This window comes from Stenella coeruleoalba, assembly GCF_951394435.1.
Source record: "Stenella coeruleoalba genome assembly, chromosome: 19".
Classification (NCBI taxonomy): Eukaryota; Metazoa; Chordata; class Mammalia; order Artiodactyla; family Delphinidae; genus Stenella; species Stenella coeruleoalba.
This window is the reverse complement of record NC_137165.1, coordinates 43,574,770-43,593,442: the sequence shown is the minus strand read 5'-3', so window position 1 is coordinate 43,593,442 and position 18,673 is coordinate 43,574,770. Positions and strand designations below refer to the sequence as shown.

At 38.7% G+C, this 18,673-nt stretch overlaps 1 protein-coding gene across 1 annotated transcript; it reads right to left on the bottom strand.

Annotated features, from left to right (window-relative positions):
* Nucleotides 1-52: 52 nt before the first annotated feature.
* Nucleotides 53-14,682, bottom strand: MEIOC (meiosis specific with coiled-coil domain; the record flags this gene model as incomplete). The annotated part of the gene is made up of 8 exons (XM_079904963.1): nucleotides 53-512; nucleotides 948-1,128; nucleotides 3,736-3,870; nucleotides 4,375-6,244; nucleotides 8,406-8,510; nucleotides 10,525-10,682; nucleotides 13,930-14,064; nucleotides 14,617-14,682. 8 exons carry the CDS (start codon nucleotides 14,680-14,682, stop codon nucleotides 283-285), a joined length of 2,880 nt encoding a protein of 959 aa, XP_079761089.1. The 3' UTR covers nucleotides 53-282.
* Between the last annotated feature and the right edge of the window lie 3,991 nt (nucleotides 14,683-18,673).

Below are 18,673 nucleotides of genomic sequence, written 5' to 3'. Positions count from 1 at the left end.
GCTGTTAGGAAATATTTAATTTACTTAAACTTGTTATCTTTGACTACCCAGGAACCCCTAGAGTAGTCAACTTTAGCTTTGAGTTCACTTTAAACTACATCTGATTCATTCCAAATAGAAGATTTTTAAATAGAAGTTAGACTTCATTAAGGTATTACCTTTAAATCTGAAAGAAAATTAATGTAATGAAATTTTCAAGTTTGACAAGTTCATTAACATTTTTTAGCATGTTTTGATACATTTACTTATCAGCTTTTTATTCTTCTTTCTGCTGGCATTTCCTTAATGTTTGTTTGCTTCACCTCTCTGGTTCATTGGATTGCTACTATTTAGGCTTTCATGGACTTTATCTTCACAGTTTACTATATCTTGTAAAGCCTTTTCCACATCTGTTTGGCCAGCTGTACTGGCTGTTTTTGGCAAGGTCATCTGCAGTGCACACCACAGGGTAGTGCGTGCTTTCCGAGTAGCCACACACATCTCTTTAATTGCTGAAGCAAGGGCAAAAACATCTGTAAAAGAAATATTTGAGGTCAGTTCATATCAGATGCCATTTAAGTACCCCTGAACTCATAAAACCCCGTGCTGTGCTACTAAATGATCAAACATTATTTTTATAAAAGAAGGATGGCTATCGACTGAGCTAACCAAAGTACTTGACTTAATATTTAAAAGTGTTGATACTTGTATTTATTTCTGACTTGTATAACCATGACTATGCTTTAGGTAGAACACAGACTGTAACAGAGTTATTATAATTAAATGGGTAATATTAGCAAAATAGATCAAAGTACTTCTGGAGTAAGTTATGTGGGCGCCATTTAACAATTTATTCTTTAGATAAGTATAAATGTTAGAAATTCAACCCTTTAACTTTAGAGTCTGATTTTATTAACATTCAAATTCTCTCAGTGCCTTATCAAAAGAACATGCATTCATGTTTGTACCTCTGTCGTCTTGGCATCTAGGAACACCTTGCCTTTGCCGATTTGAAGCATTAACAATTTCGTCCTTTCTACGTGACTGTACAATGTGAATGGACTCCAAGTGTCTATCAAGAGCTGTAGAGATACTGGCATGAAGGGGAGAGCTTCGAAGCCGTTCCATTTTGCCCAGTAAAGTCACAACCTGCGGGAAACATTTTAAATTTTGATGAGGCATGTAACCACATTGCCCTGTCAGTAACTTAAAACAAATCTTCAATGAAGCAGAATAGAGATGAGAGCAGTAATAATCAATAAATAAGTGAATGCTTACTATGTCCTGACACCATGCTGGAGGAAACAAAGATGGAAAGTCTGTATTTGTACCTATTTGTGTATGTTAATTCTAAAAGGTTTAAGGGTAGTCAGTTACTGGGAATAAGCAACAATGAAAAAGTCAAACATTCAAATATTTCCATGTTATTAACAGTAAGTGCAAATATAAGATATGACATTCTTTTTGGCAAATAAGAGAATAGCCTGCAAATAGAGCATTATTAGGAGTTACTGTAATTAAAAGGGAAAAAAACTGAGCTAAAAAGGAGAAATCCTAGATTGATTAATCTTGACTTCAGCAATTCCTTTCTGGGCCTCCAAAGTTCTCCTTTTGGAAATCAGAAATAATACTGGCTAGTGGTAGTTTTAAGGAATCCATAATCCAGAAAATACCAATTTAAACTTATGCTGAACTAATACAAAATAAATCCTATAACTGTCAAAACTGCTAAGGAAAATCAGGAAGTCTCAATCTTCTGGTTAATTAAGCTTAAAGAAGAGCACTGTGTATCAGTAAGGGTAGTACGTTTCATAGTTGTATATGCCTAACTTGTTTGAAATTCTAAACTTGTAAGGTGTAAGGAAAGAGCAGTTTTTGAGTAAGTAGGATTTGGACATCAAATAAATACAATAATTGCCTTTGGGAGCTAAATGATTTAAAATTTACATTAAGAACTTGGTGTTCAGTGATTGGAGAGAGTAGAAAAATACCTCTCAATTAATAAGCACCTGAATGATGCCTCTAACCTCACACTCCTATCAAGTTTCTTTGGAATAAGTCTATCCCAGTTTAAGCTCATGGAGAAAACACAAGTGTACAGGTATAAAATATTTTCTTCCCAACTGTACAACCAGCCAGATTCTTGAGGGGAAAATAAGACAACAAAAGAAAATACCATAGAAAAAACTCCAGTGAACTACAAATTATGTATTTTTAAAATAAGACAATCATTTTGAATAAATGATAAGTGTAGAGAAAGAAATTTACACAGGTGATTTTTAATAAACTTTTTTTTGTGTGTGTGTGGTATGCAGGCCTCTCACTGCTGTGGCCTCTCCCGTTGTGGAGCACAGGCTCCGGACGCGCAGGCTCAGCGGCCATGGCTCACGGGCCCATCCGCTCCGCGGCACGTGGGATCTTCCCGGACCAGGGCACGAACCCTTGTCCCCTGCATCGGCAGGCGGACTCTCAACCACTGCGCCACCAGGGAAGCCCTTAATAAACTTTTAAAAGATTTTTTTCAGAATTCCACAAAACCAGCAAACTAGAAAGTGGTACACATAAAAATATTTTTGCCCTTTGTGTATTACTGATCTAATGTTGCTAAATATAAACAAAATTATTATAACAGCTATAAACATAACCTTCTAAATTAGGGTGAAGCCTAAGTAAGGCTGGAAAAAGTATATTTCTTAATATCCACAGTTAGCAATCCTTTGATTTATTGCCTAGAAATGTATTACTGAGAAAAAGAAAATTTAACTTGGAACAGTTTTAAGAAAAAAACAGAAGACCTAAGTTTTTATAACGTTTGGCTATAACCCATGTCAGTATCTGACTATACCACTGATAAATTCCATTGTACAAATTTACAAATTTGATTAAAAATTACAACTGAATGAGGCTGAAAGCTAGGTAAAATCAATCTTTTTCCATTGAAGTAGTTCATATCTGTATTTTAAAGACAGCATGGTACAAGTAAGAAACTAATGTTCAATAAAATAAGACTCTGTGGGCTTCCCTGGTGGCACAGTGGTTAAGAATCCGCCTGCCAATTCAGGGTACACGGGTTCAAGCCCTGGTCTGGGAAGATCCAACATGCCGCGGAGCAACAAAGCCCGTCTGCCACAACTACTGAGCCTGCACTCTAGAGTCCGTGGGCCACAACTACTGAAGCCCATGCTCCTAGAGCCTGTGCTCCACAACAAGAGAAGCCACCGCAATGGGAAGCCCATGCACTGCAACAAAGAGTAGCCCCCGCTGGCCACAACTGGAGAAAGCCCATGCATAGCAACGAAGACCCAATGCAGCCAAAAATAAAGGTAAGAGTACAGAGTTAAGAAAATGAGATATGGTAATTTCCTGTTAATTTACTATCTTGTATAATGCAAGCAGTTTGCTCATGAAGCTAGGAAACAAATATTTGTGACTAAGAAATGGGACTTTCCCTGTAAAAGGCAAAATGATTTTTGCTTAAAAAGAATTTTCTTTCTGTTGAGGATTAGTTCCATTGCTAATTTGGGTTTCTTGAAGAGGAACCACTTAGACTATTAAACCTACTATTTCAATGACTGAGTGGGGCTATTTTCCCTTTCCTAAATAACTAATAGTTCTAGGTCCAAACATGGAAAAGAATACATTTCAGAGAGTTACACATAAATGTGATTTTAAAATCCTTCAGAATTCTAACTTGCTGAAGCATTTTAAAATTTTATCAGTTTAAAAAATCTGCTATTGGATATTTTCACAGCTTACTCTGGCTTGTTCTCGAAGTTCATCCACAATTAAGCGATCAACTCTAGATGGGTTGGAGGTTAGCCTTGGAATTGGAGTATTATTAGTACTCGATACCTTTTTCGCTGGATAATTTTTGGCAAGGGCCAATTCAGTCTGTAAAAAAATTATATGACTTTTAGATGCTAAATTTTCTAAATATGATTCAATCATGAATAATATTTCTCATAGGCCTAAGAAGTAAATTGAAAATTACTCCTTTAGATAAAAATTGTTTTGGTATCAAAAGGCAACAAATACAAACCACAGTACCACAGTACTTTTCTGTCACACTTAATGCATAAAATACCTAAACACTCCAATAGTTTAATACTTAGAAAATTCAAAGAAATAAACTTTTAACCCATTAAGGAAAAAGTCTACCTAATAGGCAAAATAAACTTTAAAATAAGAAATTTTTTTAAACCCCAAGCATTTTTAGTCTCTAAATTACCTAATTAATTCTCTATAGTCATGAACTTAACAAATACTACACATTATAGAAGAATGCAACTTAAAAATAAGGCAAGTACTCTTTCTTAAGCTACACTAAGGTAAATAAAATGAAGATAGGCAAAGGGGATATACTAAGTTACACCTAAATGGATAGTTTTGTGTTACCGTTTTTCTCTCCTTTTCTAATGCTCTCCATTGTTCATAGCACTCTTCTAGACGAATATGAAGTTCACTGGCTGGTCCACTACGGGTTTTAATTGGTCTTTGAAATCCAAAAGTTGGCACAAAACCAGAAAAGGAATTATCACCATACATCATATCATTGAAATACGGGTTTAAATGGCTTAAGTCATCGTAAGAAAACAAATCATAGGAATCCAACAGTGGAACAACTGAATGGCCAAGTGGGTGTGTGGATCTTAGGGGAAACCCATTTGAACCAAGTTGTTGAAAACTCTGATTATGCCTTAAATCTCCCATCATATAATTATTAGAAAAGCATGACACCTGTGTGCGATTCACACGGCTATTAATATTGTTCTCTCCACTTCCCTGTCTGTGGCTATTAAAATGACCCTGTGACTCCAGCAGATCTTGATATGTATTTTGAGATAAGCTATCTAAATGCTTAGGCCCTTCCTCAGGGTCATAATGGCCACTCTGGGGCATAGCTTGAAAATAATGTTTGTTTACATTTTCAATGATCCCATACTGCTGAGCTGAATAGTTATCATAAAATCCATTTGGCTGCTTTATTTTTTTATCGGTAACAGATTCAAAGAGATTTTCTTCTCCAGTCTTTGTCAGTCCTTTCATGTGACTAACAGATTGAATTCTTTCTGCACCATTATAACCAAAATCACAACTAGAAAATGCTGAAGGGTTTTCTTGGCAATACTTCTGAAATAAATTGCTATTTGCTGTTAAATTTGTAGATGATAGTTGCAGGAAATCTGAAGAATGGTTAGAACCTTTTGAAGCTGCACTTAAATGAGTATTTAATTTCATCAAGTTACCTTGATTTCGATAAGGAATAAGAGTGTTATTTTTTGTTTGGACATTCATCCAAGTTGGTCTGTTTAAGTTGATACTGCCTGAAGATGCTGCTGAGTTTGCTAGTAAATTCACTGACCTAAAATACTCAGAATTTGGGGGGTCAGGTTTAGTAAACTGTTGCTTTTCTGTGACATTGACAAAATCATTATTAGCTGGACAAGCTGTGTGAGGTTTTAGTCCACATTCTGATTTTAAGCCAAAATCAGCAGTAAATGCTTCCTTTGCTAACTGTTTTTCTGTCAGATGTGGTATAGTTTTTGGAAATGTGAAATTCTGCTGGTCAGGTATTGTCGCCTCCATTTTTTTCTGATTTGCTGGTTTAACCTGAAATAACTTTGTGTAGGTGTCTGCTTCTACAGTTGGTGTTTCAGGTGTGCCACTGGCTAATTTTTTACTATCTTGGACACTAAAATTTGAACACTTATTCAGCTTAGCCTTATTAGGATAAGCATATTCTGGGTATCTACAATAATCTGCATTTTCATTGTATCTATTAAATTGGGAAAGAAACATCTCTGCCCTCTTTTGCTGTAATGGTGCTTCAAGACCTTTAGCACATATTTTTTCTCTTCCATAAGAGTAGGTATCAACTCCTGATTCTTTCATGATGTCAGACAGACCAATGTGGGGTGTAAAACAGTTTTTGATAGATAGATATTCTTGAAATGTCGTCTTAGCTGTATCATTTGTCTGAATACTGTAACAGTTAGAATGATCACTTCGTGAGGGGTACATCCATTGTTCTTCAAGGTCTAAACCAGTAAATCCATGATAAAGTTCATCTATTTTTTGTTGTGGTATCAGATTACTATTATGCAGGTACTGCTTTTCCACTGCTGACACAGATTCACCAGTATAAAAAGCTTGCTGAGAGATGGCTGTATCTATTGGCCTTTTGGTTTCTGTTAAGAGGTCATGGTGATCTGCAAATCTGCTTGTGTTCACTGGCCAAACTGACTTTAAATTGGAGGAGCAGGTCCTAGAACAAGTAAATACATTTAATTACAATTTAGGTTTTAAAAGTCTTTATTTTCTTAGTGGAGAAGGTAGGAAAGGCTTTCAAAAACATTTATATTGCCCCACCTCACCAATCTCTAATCCTTTCCAACTTTGCCTTATAAGCTGCCATTACATCCAAATAACTATAACTTGAAATGTGCTATATGCTATATAAATATGCATTGTAATCTTAATATGTCTTCACTATACTTTCCCAAGAGACATATACTAAGGCCTGAGGCTGGTGACTACATGGTCTTACATGAACTGTTTTGTTTTGTTTTTTAATTTATTTTTCTTTCTTTCTTTTTTATCTGTGTCGGGTCTTAGTTGCGGCACGTGGGATCTTTGTTGAGGTATGCAGGCTCTTTTATGTTGCGGCCCGCGGGCTTCTCTCTAGCTGTGGCGTGTGGGTTTTCTCTCTCTAGTTGTGGGGTGCATGGGCTCCAGAGTGCATGGGCTCTGTAGTTTGTGGCACGCGGGCTCTCTCATTGAGGTGCATAAGCTCAGCTGCCCGCAGCATGTGGGATCTTAGTTCCCCAACCAGGGATCGAACCTGTGTTCCCTGAATTGGAAGGCAAATTCTTTACCACTGGACCACCAGGGAAGTCCCCACATGAATTGTTTATATATAGTAAGTAGAAACCAAAATAAGTTTTTCTTTTAATTAAGTTATTATATAATACAAAAGTGTTGTTGACCTCAATGTTTTTTAAATAAAAAAGATGTGCTGGGATTTCCCTGGTGGTCCAGTGGCTAAGACTCCGTGCTCCCAATGCAGAGGGCCCAGGTTCAATCCCTGGTCAGAGAACTAGATCCCACATGCCACAACTAAGAGTTCACAGGCCGCAACCAAAGATCCCTCATGCTGCAACTAAAGATCCCACGTGCCGCATAACATGGCTTCCACACCCAAATAAAACGATTAAAGCATACTTAAAAAATTTTTACCGTATGAATAAAATCCATACATATTTCTGCACAGCAGTAATGATAGTTTTATTTTTGTAGGTATAAGTATAAAAGTCCTTGGAATGTACATTCTTTAAGCCAAATTTTAGCTCATGAACTCAAGGGAAATAGCTCTGAATTATGCAAGAATAATTATGCAAGTTTCCAAATGAAAGTTCTTTTTTTAAAAGAAATTAATTTGTCTTTTATTTGCCAGTATAACTACAGTAGCCTGCAAACTTTTTTAATCTAAAAAGCACATTTTACATCACAATCCAACAAACACACACATATATAATGTGTATACATATATAAAAGTGAAACAAAAGTTTTGCCAAAAACGTCTACCCCGAGTGTTAATTCATTTTAAGACTTTTTTTTTTAACCAAGGCTGAACTGCATTGACACATCATAATCACCAACATCCCTAGTTCATCTTAGGGTTCACTTTACGAAGTGAATAGTGTTTCATGTTCTATGGGTTTGGACAAAAGTATGATGACATAAAATCATTATGTCATACAAAGTATTTTCACCCCTCATAAAAACTTCTGTACTCTATGTATTCATCTCCCCTCTCCCCGCAAACTCCTGACAACCATTGATCTTTTTATTGTCTCCATTGTTTTGCCTTTTCCAGAATGGCATAAGTTGGAATCTATTTTTCTGCTTTTTTTGAAGAGAGGGGTTCAAAGCCTTTATGCCTATAAGACCATTCATGGCCCACTCACACGTGGACCAGACAGGCTCCACGTGGCAAACTTCCCCACTGCATGCTGTAGCTTTCCTTCCAGTACTGAGCCCTGTCCCACTGGTCCTGCCCAGCAGCCACATGGAGGTGCAGGGGGATACGTGTTGGGTATTTGTTCATAGGAAGGCCACAAGTTTTGTGCCCCTTGTCACAATGAACCCAGATTCCTGTCGGGTATGTTGTAAACAGACGAGCCATTTCTTCAGACCCCCTGCTCTAAGCACACCTCAACAAATGAAAGTTCTTAATAGCAAATTAAACTTTCAATTGTATGGCAAGCACCACAGCAAAATCAAGGCTTCTCGAAACAAATATCTGAATTAAGATGTCTACTGTCAGATGATCCTCTATTAACTAAAAATAAAAGTTAATAGGGTAATCTAGTACCTGGGAATTTAAAGGTTTACTACACACTGTATAGCTTATATAATATACTAACCCCTCAGTGAAATATGGCTGTGATTTATCTTGCTCTTCCAAAATGTTAGACACAAGTCCATATAAGTCTGTTTCACTACCATAGTCATTTCTTTCTGTTTGAATCCTAAAGATAAATGAATATCACATGTAAATACTTCTGCTCATATTGAAATACAATATATTGATTTCTATTTCCAGACTTATTCTGCCATTATTTTTCGATAAAATATTTGGATTGACTCTATACCATCATTTCAAATAAAAAGGGAACAGGAACTCAGAATATTTTCCACTTTAGCATAGTGTTTATGTTACATAAGTATTTCTCCTTCATTCCAAATCCTATGTCTAGTTCACAATGTATGCTTACCTCTTATTTCTCCAAAACACATGCTATTCGTTTTAGGTGATCAAGATACAAATCTCTGATCCATGATGTTGCAGACACGGTTGGTACCATGGCTACTCCTGAAATCATGTTTAGTCCTAGTATACATCATTACATCAACAACACTTGCTCAGTTTTTCCATTTGTGATTTGAAAACCATATGAACCTGTTGCTCTATTTTGTGACTCTTCATACTAAACGTTGGATTAAAAAGTGAAATGTGATATGGTCATCCTAGATATCACAGCAACATTGCAGTTGTCCCTTAAATGTAAAAGATTTGGAGGCTACCCCTAAATCTTTGCCGAAGAAGTGACTGGTACTCCATGTACCTGAAATCCTACCTAGTGACTAAAACTATCTAAATAATACAAAATGTAAAAGCCACAAGGAGAGGGAAAATTGGTGCCTTTTTACCGCTTATGGATTTGGGGTAATTTGTTCCTAGAAGTAATATGTTGTTTTAAATTGTAATTTCTTGTTTTTTCATATTTTATGTCTATCATTTCATAGTGTTAGGACATTTTAGAAATAAATAAAAATACCTTATATTTGCATAACACTCAAAATTTCATTGATCTTCATAACATAGGAAGGGAAGATATTAGTAATCGTTAAGCTGTTGAATAAATGATCATGTGTGATATTAAGAAACTTGAATTTTGCAAGGGCATGTGATTTGCCATGCTTTACTATACACTTGCTGAGTAAATGGTCTGCCTACAAGTCTAATGCTTTTTCCACTACATCTTGTTATTTCAAAAAGATTCAATATAAAGTTTTTTTGTTTAATAATGTTAGTATATATCTAGAAAAATATTCTATGTAATATATACCAAACTGTTAATAGTTGTTACTGGGAGGTGGAGAGGCAAGGTTATGGTAAAATTCTGCTTGCCTTTATATATTTCTGTAAAGTGTGAAGTTTTTCAATGAACTAGTATCAACTTAAAAAATATTTTTGTTTTTTGTGGAATTATATGTTATATAGTCCTTCTAATAAAATCACTATTTTAGAGAACTTACCAAATTAAAATTTTTTAACAATTATTTAATTAATTAGTAGATTTTAAAAATAATTATGTCCTGGTTAAACTAAAGATGCATCGGCCTCTATTAACTGCTCCCTTATTATAATTAACATAAAGGTATTGTCACTCCCTTAAGCTTCTCTTGGCAGTAAGCTCCCGTAACATTCTATACTACTTCTTTCAAACCTCACTATACTTGCAGTGCCTGACAAGTTGTCGTCATCATCATCATCATTACTAAGATCTATAAAGGCAGGGATAATTTTTGCCATGTTAATTCTAATATCTCCAGTAGGAGAGAATCTGACATAGAGTAGGCCCTTATTATTACTGGAATTGAACAGAAAAATAATTAAAGTATCTTATGTTTGATAAAATCCTGTTTGTTGTATACTTGTGAAGGAAAAATTACCGAAAATTTAGAATTGGATTAAAAAAATAGATTGAAAAACTGTAACTCATTTATATAAGTTATCTTTAGAAAGAGGAACTTAAGATTTACTCAGGGTTGCCTCTAATGAATGAAAAAAAAGTAATAAGAAAAAATTATACACATGTAACTATCCTGTTTAAGATTTCCTAAAAGTTTGATAAACAAAATTATGCCATAACATAAAAATGCTGATATAGGGAACAAAGGGCTAATACAACTACGTTCCCATGTAATCAAACTTAAAAACACTTCATTTAGCCTGAGAAATCTAATTTATTAATTTACCTGTTCTTTACACTGATCTGAGAGTTAGAGGGCTGTTTAATATCATCTCCATACATAGACGATGGTGCATAGAAAAGTGAAGAATCTACAGAACTTGCATATTCTGTTGATGAAGAAAGTGGAGCATAGGTCTGCCTTAGGTCAACACTGTCTTCACTCTGAAATTTTAAAGACATGTTTGTATACCAGACACAATCAAAACTGCATTTATTACAGAATATTAGCCAAATAATAGGAAATTTGAGGAGTTGGGAGACAAATCTAGACTTAGCCACTTAAGCTTACTTTACAGTAGGGGTTGGCGATTTTTTTCTGTAAAGGGCCAGATAATTAATATTCTAGCGTTTGCTGTGTTAAGGTCTCTATTGAAACTCCTCAACTCTGCTGTTCTAGCACCAAAGCAACTATAGACAGTATGTAAACAAGTGGGCGTGGTTATTCCAAGAAAATTTTGGTCCCGTTCAGTACCTGTTGCTTATCACTGGTATAAAACACCTACAGTTATTGCAGTTTTAATTTTTTGAACAGATGAGCATTATGTGGACTATAGCAGTATTATTTTTAATAAATCATTTACAAAACTCAGTCTTACTGCCCCCAATCTGTGAAAAAAAAAGTGAATGTACATTTACATAGAATTTTCAAAGAAATTCCACAAACATTATTGTATCCAGTCAACTTTATGACATGGATATTCTCTATATTTTAAAAATGAGGAAATGGAGGCTAAAAGTTACTGAGCTAAGAGGTGACAAAACTAAAACCCAATCTCAAGGCCTTCTTACTCCTACATTAGGGCCTTTTAAAACAATATCTTTAATTTTCAGCCTAGTTTCTATTTCCAAGAGAAAGTGTAAAAATGAGATGAGACATGTTATATCTTAAGAAATTTTAAAGATATTACAATTAGAAGAAAAAACAAGCTCATTTTCTTTTTTAACACTTCTATAATGAATTTTGAGTAAATAAGATAAAAAGTTTGAGTTTTAAGATTTTAATGAATTATTAAAAGTCCTGCCTCCTTCCCAAAGGGATTGAGGTACAGTGAAAATACTGCCCCCTCAAATTTTAAATAATTAAAATAGTCTGAAAGTATAGATTCACAATTTTTTTTTTTTTTTTTTTTTTTTTTTTTGCGGTACGCGGGCCTCTCACTGTTGTGGCCTCTCCCATTGGCTCCGGACGCGCAGGCTCAGCGGCCATGACTCACGGGCCCAGCCGCTCCGCGGCATGTGGGATCTTCCCGGACCGGGACACAAACCCGCGTCCGCTGCATCGGCAGGTGGACTCTCAACCACTGCGCCACCAGGGAAGCCCAGATTCACAATTTTTAACTCTCCAAATAAGGAGCTAGTAAAACGTGAGATGTAATAACTATAAATATCCAGGCATAAACACAGTAGAAATAGTATTTTCTTATAAATATAGAAGGTATATAATCCTGGTTAAAAATATTTTCTAATTGCTTTCATTCTCTTAATCGAAATTTATGTAAAAAGAGATAAAACATGTTTAGATCAACACATTCCTAAACTTCTGTTCTTCATAGACATGATAATTGAAAAATAACACTTTAAACATTCACTGAGTTTATACCAATAATATATGAAAATTAATACCTTCTAATCACTCACCTTCAAGAATCTCAAATATTTTACAGCCATTTGTTTAAATTCCAGTTATGATTACTATTTGAAACCTACACGTTATAATTTTCTCGTTTATAGCTTATATTTTGTTGACTATTCTGAAGCTGGAGAAACTGAGGCACAGAAGGGATTTTGCTAAGAGTGCCACTAAAAACTGCCTTTCCAAAATTTCTGTTTGTTAGCAGTAACTTTTATAAAGGATTTTATTGTTAGAACCTTTCATAATTTTATCTTTAGTTCTGCAGTTTTTATCACAGACCCCCTTAACTCTCTTTTAGGTTTGAAGTATCCAAAGTGACATAAATAATTGTTCATTTTTTGAAAGAGTTGCTTAAACAAAATAAGCATTTTCAGATTATATAATATCAAATGAAGTAAACAGTATTTGAAACTAAATGTATTTTGGGAGTATTATTTCAAGTATATTTTATACTTTAAAGTAAGATTTGAGTATTAGAAAAAATCCTTTTAAAAGATTGATTTAACTGTAATATGCCAGGATAAAACAAGCAACTAAAGTAATGTGGTGGATTCTAACAATTATACTTTAAATATTTGGATCCTTCTCAGTCAAAATATTTCTGGAAATTAAATATGCAAATGCTTAGGGTTGGCATATTAATTACTCTAGATAACTGCAAAATGTATCACTTTATCCTTGCTATGTTTAATCAACTGAAATTAAATCCAAGTAAATTTTAGTAGTCATGTAAACATTACAGAGAGCAGTGGAATGCTGGTCTTGGCAGTGAAAAAGAGCTGGGTTCCACATGGGCTTTGTCACTTAGGGCACAAGTCAAACGCTCTGAGCCTCAGTTTCTCTATCTGTACAGTGGGTATAATACTATACAAGGTTGTAGTGTGAATTAAATAAAATTATTTATTTCAGGATATTGTTATAATTCAAAGTATAACAATATCAACAGTGATGTCCTGGTTAAATAATTTCAAATGAAAATGGCTTACATTAACCTAAGCTTAATTTAACACGATTAACAACAAAACTAAATGTTTTACGTGAGGTAAAAGGCAGCATGTCACCAAAGACATTGTTAGAGCCAGAGAATAAAAGAGTAAAGAAAAATTTAAATTATAAAACGTATGTTTGCACCGACTTACAATAAACGCCGGAAGGAAGAAATATTTTATGGTCTTAGTAAATACAGATTTTTCTTACATTTCTGGCATCACGTCATGCTGAGGACAAGACAAAAATAAGAATCAACGAAAAATCTTATTCCTTAACTTTTTTTCGAAACCAGTGTGTATTCTGCAGACTCTGTATTTAAAATGCTGTTACCGGGGACTTCCCTGGTGGCGCAGTGGTTAAGAATCCACCTGCCAATGCAGGGGACACCGGTTCGAGCCCTCCTTCCGCGAAGATCCCACATGCCGCGGGGCAACTAAGCCCGTGCACCACAACTACTGAGCCTGTGTGCCACAACTACTGAAGCCCGCAGGTCTAGAGCCCGTGCTCGGCAACGAAAGAAGCCACCGCAACGAGAAGCCCCCGCACCGCAACGAAGAATAGACCCCACTGCTGCAAGAGAAAGCCCGCGCGTAGCAACGAAGATCCAACGCAGCCAAAAATAAATAAATAAATTTATTAAAAAAAAAATATTGTTACCGGGTGTCTGGTCCTAAACATGGAGCAATTTAAACACCTATGTGAATGGCCTGGGGGGTGGGAGTGGGGGTGGTGCTGGATCTGATGGAGAAAAAAATCCTCTACCAAAGGCAGAGCCGAGTAACTGACCTGCGACTTGTAGCAATCATAGAAGGAAGGGGAGCCAGTCAACATCACGCTGTTGAAGACATCTGTTAGCCGACTGCTGGCGTCGACACTGAGGTTCCAGCAGCGATTCGCACCTCCACGTAACGCGACTTTCCGCTGCACGAAACGGGGATAGGGAACGGGAGAGAGACATCATGCAGGTTAGAGCCAGGACCGAAACGGCCGGACGATGGCTCCACGTCGGCTGTGCGCCCAGCTCCACCCGGAATCAGTTCCCAGGACATTCATTTGGGGGCCCCGGCTTCCCTCTCCACCTTCAGGCCCGACCCCGAGGCGCGGCCCTCGCCCACCCGACGGGCCCTCGCCGCCGGCCTCCGCCTCAGCGCCGCCGCGGCCCAACGTGGAGGAGGTAGCGGCAGCCCGGGCGTCGCGGGCCGTCACCTCCCGCCCCAGCCCGGCCGCCCGTCCTGTCAGCCCGCACCGCGCCCCCAGGCCCTGGCCCGACCGACTGCTGCGCCCCCCGCTCACCCCCGCGGCGCGGCCCGGGCGCCCCGTCGGGGCTCCTAGCTGGTGACCCGGCCTCTCCCGCCCAGCCTGGCCGCCTCAGAGACCCGCGTCCAGGGACGCGCCCGCTCCTCAGTCTCTCCTCACCGTCGCCGTCCTCCAAGCCCGGCCAACACCCGGACCCGGACCATCCCCGTGGGTTACCTCTGGTCCCTCCCTCAGGCCTGGGGGGTAAGAGGGCGGACGGGCGTCTCCGCCGCTCACCTCCATGGTGCCCCCAGCCCCTCCTGGACTAGGCACAGCTCCTCGGGTACAGGGGTGAGGGGGCGCCGGCTCCCTCAGCCCGCACCCCGCCGCCGCCGCCCACAGCTCTGCCTGGAGCCGGTCTGTGGGTGCGGAGACCAGAGCAGGGAGGGAGGGGCGGGGTGGGGGGGAAAGGCCGTTACATTGTCTGCACCGGCTCGCTACCAGCACGCGACCTGGCACCTGCTCGCCTCGCCCCGCCCCCTATGGCAGGGCCGCTCCCCCTTTCTCACCCCTCATTGGCCCGCTGCCCGGCCAATGGGCGGCTGCCTCCAGGGCCTGTTACCACTCTCCCACCCAGAGACAAGGCCAAGAACCGGCAGTTAGGCGACCTCTCTCTCCCGGAGCTTCTGAGACTTTCCCGCTCAAAGTAAGCGTGTTCGGGATTGGCCCGGCCCGTCAAGCACCCACCTGATGATTGGCTAATAGGGCAGCCTAGGGGGCGGAGCGTGGAAGGAAGAGAAGGAGCGCGGGCGTACCCGGTGGGAGAAGTGATGCAAGTTGTCGGGAAGATTTGAGAAATCGCTCAGCAACCAGCCGATAATCCTAAACCTATCGGCTGCTCACCTTGGGCCAACATTTCTTTTTTGTCCCTGGTCCCGCCCCTAACTCCCAGAATCCTTTGGAGCAACCCGGAGAGTGATAGACTTGGGCCCGCTTAACGGAGCGTGAGGAAACAGTTATGGAGTTGGGTGTTGTTGGGAGAGCCCCTTCCGAGGGGGAAGAGAGCTTTTCTCTGTCCTAGGCCCCACACTTCGGTGGGGGTGAAGGCATCTTGGTGCTAATGGAACTCCTGAACAAAGTTTACTCTGACCTGTACCAGACAGGCCGTTCACATCGGCGGTCCCATTTGGGGATGTGATATCTCAAGGTTTTCTCCCCAGACAATGCTAAACAATTTCGTGTGCGTTGAAATACTGAAGACGATCAAAGTAAACACAGTAGCCACCTTTAGGGCACGTATGTTTAAAATAAAAATTTGAGAAGCGCTCAATTAAGTGGAAGATGTTCTTTTTAACTCCGGCACAAATGGAAATAGGATAGGGGGACACGTTTTATTGGCCCGTATTATTCTGAGAGTTATTTCAGATTCTCTTCTCAGCTTTGAGTTAAGAAAGCTGTTTAGGGTGGGAAGGAGGGAGACGCAAGGGGAAGACATATGGGAACATATGTATATGTATAACTGATTCACTTTGTTATAAAGCAGAAACTAACACACCATTGTAAAGCAATTATACCCCAATAAAGATGAAAAAAAAAAAAAAAAAGAAAGCTGTTTAGGTGACGTGGCTGTACCAATTACATTTCTTTCCCTACCTCACCCTTAAAGTTGCTGACGTGGAGCATATTCCACCCTGCCATTCACAGAGCGTACTGTCTTTTCTCTCTCTCCCATAACACCCAGAATGATTTTGAAAAGCTGTGAATTCTCTTATGTATCTTTTTTATTGTAGTAAGATATACATAAGATTTAGCATTTTAACCACCTTCGAGTGTAAAATTCAGTGGCATTAAGTACACTCACAATGTTGTACAACCATCATCACTATCCATTTCCAGAAATTTTTCATTATCCCAAACAGAAACTTTGTACCCAATAAAAAAATAACTCATATTTCCCCTTCCCTCCACTCTCTGGGGAACTTTATTCTACTTTCCATCATTATGAACTTGCCTATTCTAGGTACCTCATATAAGTGGAATCATACAATATTTGTCCTTTTGTGACTGTCTTATTAACATAATGTCAAGGTTCATCCATGTTGTTGTACGTGTCAGAACTTCACTCCATTTTATAGCTGAATAGTATTCCATTTTATGTGTATACCACATTTTGTCCATTCATCAGCTGATGGACACTTGGATTGTTTTCACCTTTTCATTGTTATGAATAATGCTGTTACGAACATTAGTGTACAAATATCTATTTGATTCCCTTTTTCAATTCTTTTGGATATACATATACCTAAGAGTGGAATTGTTGGGTCATATGGTAATTCTGTTTAACATTTTCCACACGAAACTTTCCCACAGCAGCTGCACCATTTTACATTTCCACAACAATGCATCAGGATCCCAATTTCTCCACATTCTCACCAACACTTGTTATTTTCCTTTTTTTTAAAAAAAAAATAGCCATTCTAGAGGGTGTAACGTATCTTATTGTGGTTTTGATTTGCATCTCCCTTATGACTAATGATGTTAAGCATCTTTTCACGTGCTTCTTGACCATTTGTGTACATTCTTTGGAAAAATATCTATTTAACTCCTTTGCTCATTTTTTTTTTTTTTTTTTTTTTTTTTTTGCGGTACGCGGGCCTCTCACTGTTGTGGCCTCTCCCATTGCGGAGCACAGGCTCCGGACGCGCAGGCTCAGCAGCCATGGCTCACGGGCCCAGCCGCTCCGCGGCATGTGGGATCTTTCTGGACCGGGGCACGAACCCGTGTCCCCTGCACCGGCAGGCGGACTCTCAACCACTGCGCCACCAGGGAAGCCCCTTTGCTCATTTTTGAGGTTGTACTGTCTTGTTTAGTATTGATATGGTTTGTTTTGAAAATGAATATTACAGGAAAATGTAACACTCCATTGAACTCAAGTGAATACATTAGTAAAGGGAACATTTTGGTTATGGAGCAGAACAAGTATTCAGTGTGTAGTTAGTTCTTTCTTTCAGCTCTTGTATTTGTTTTTTGGAAGATCTCATTCTGAATGGGTATGTTGAAAGGTAGATGGGATTGGTTTCACAATATTACCTAAAGATATATACAAACCTCAGACTAAAATGAGAAGGGGTTACAAATACTCAAATAATTGTTTTATGTGTTCTCTGCCTTCATCTGAATTTAAAGTTTTGGGGGAAATGGTGACCTGTCTCCATTTATTGAATATTCCTATATAGGAGCAACCAGGGAAGATCTTTACATAAGCTGACCACATTTCAGTAACTTTGATCCAGCTCAGAATTATGGTGCCCTCAAGTAATAAATTCATTTTTTTCTTGCTATTTTTGGGATAAGTAAGTGAATCTGAATTTATGATTTTTTAAAATATATTTAAGAACATTCTTTAAGAGCAATTTAAATGTATTCCATCCTGAAAACTTATTGCAGAATGCAGACTTTCTCCTCCAAAATATATTTAAAGGTTAATTTCTTCTCCTTCTCCTTCTTCTTCTTCTTGCAACCCTGGAAGACAATGTACAATGTGGTACTCTTCAGTTACATTAGCGAAGCCCTTTTTATACTTTTACAAATATTTAAACCTTCTGTTTTGTAACAAAAATAAATTGTTGGTTTCATTAAAAAAAATCAGCCTGCCCTGTAGAAATGTTTTGAGTAATAAATAGTATTTCATTATTCTTCTGAGAAAAACTTTCAGTTCAAATCAAGCACTTATTTTCACAATATTTATTTATTTATTTATTTTTGGCTGCATCAGGTCTTAGTTGTGCTGGTGCAGGATCTTTCCTTGCGGCGCGTGGGCTTAGTTACCCCACGGCATGTGGGATCTTAGTTCCCCACTCAAACCGTCATCCCCTGCATTGGAAGGCAGATTCTTAACCACTGGACCACCAGGGAAGTCCCCAAGTGCTTTTTTTTTTTTTTGCGGTACGCGGGCCTCTCAGGGCCTCTCACTGTTGTGGCCTCTCCCGTCGCAGAGCACAGGCTCCGGACGCGCAGGCTCAGCGGCCATGGCTCACGGGCCCAGCCGCTCCGCGGCATGTGGGATCTTCCCGGACCGGGGCACGAACCCGTGTCCCCTGCATCGGCAGGCTGACTCTCAACCACTGCGCCACCAGGGAAGCCCCCAAGTGCTTATTTTTGAAAATTCAAGGTGTAATATTAGTGGCACAACCTCAATGCCAAAGAGAGAACTCTGAATTAATCCTCCATAGAAAGCCGTCATATAATTTCAAGTCAGTATATAATTAAATCGCTGCAGAATTGTTATATATGC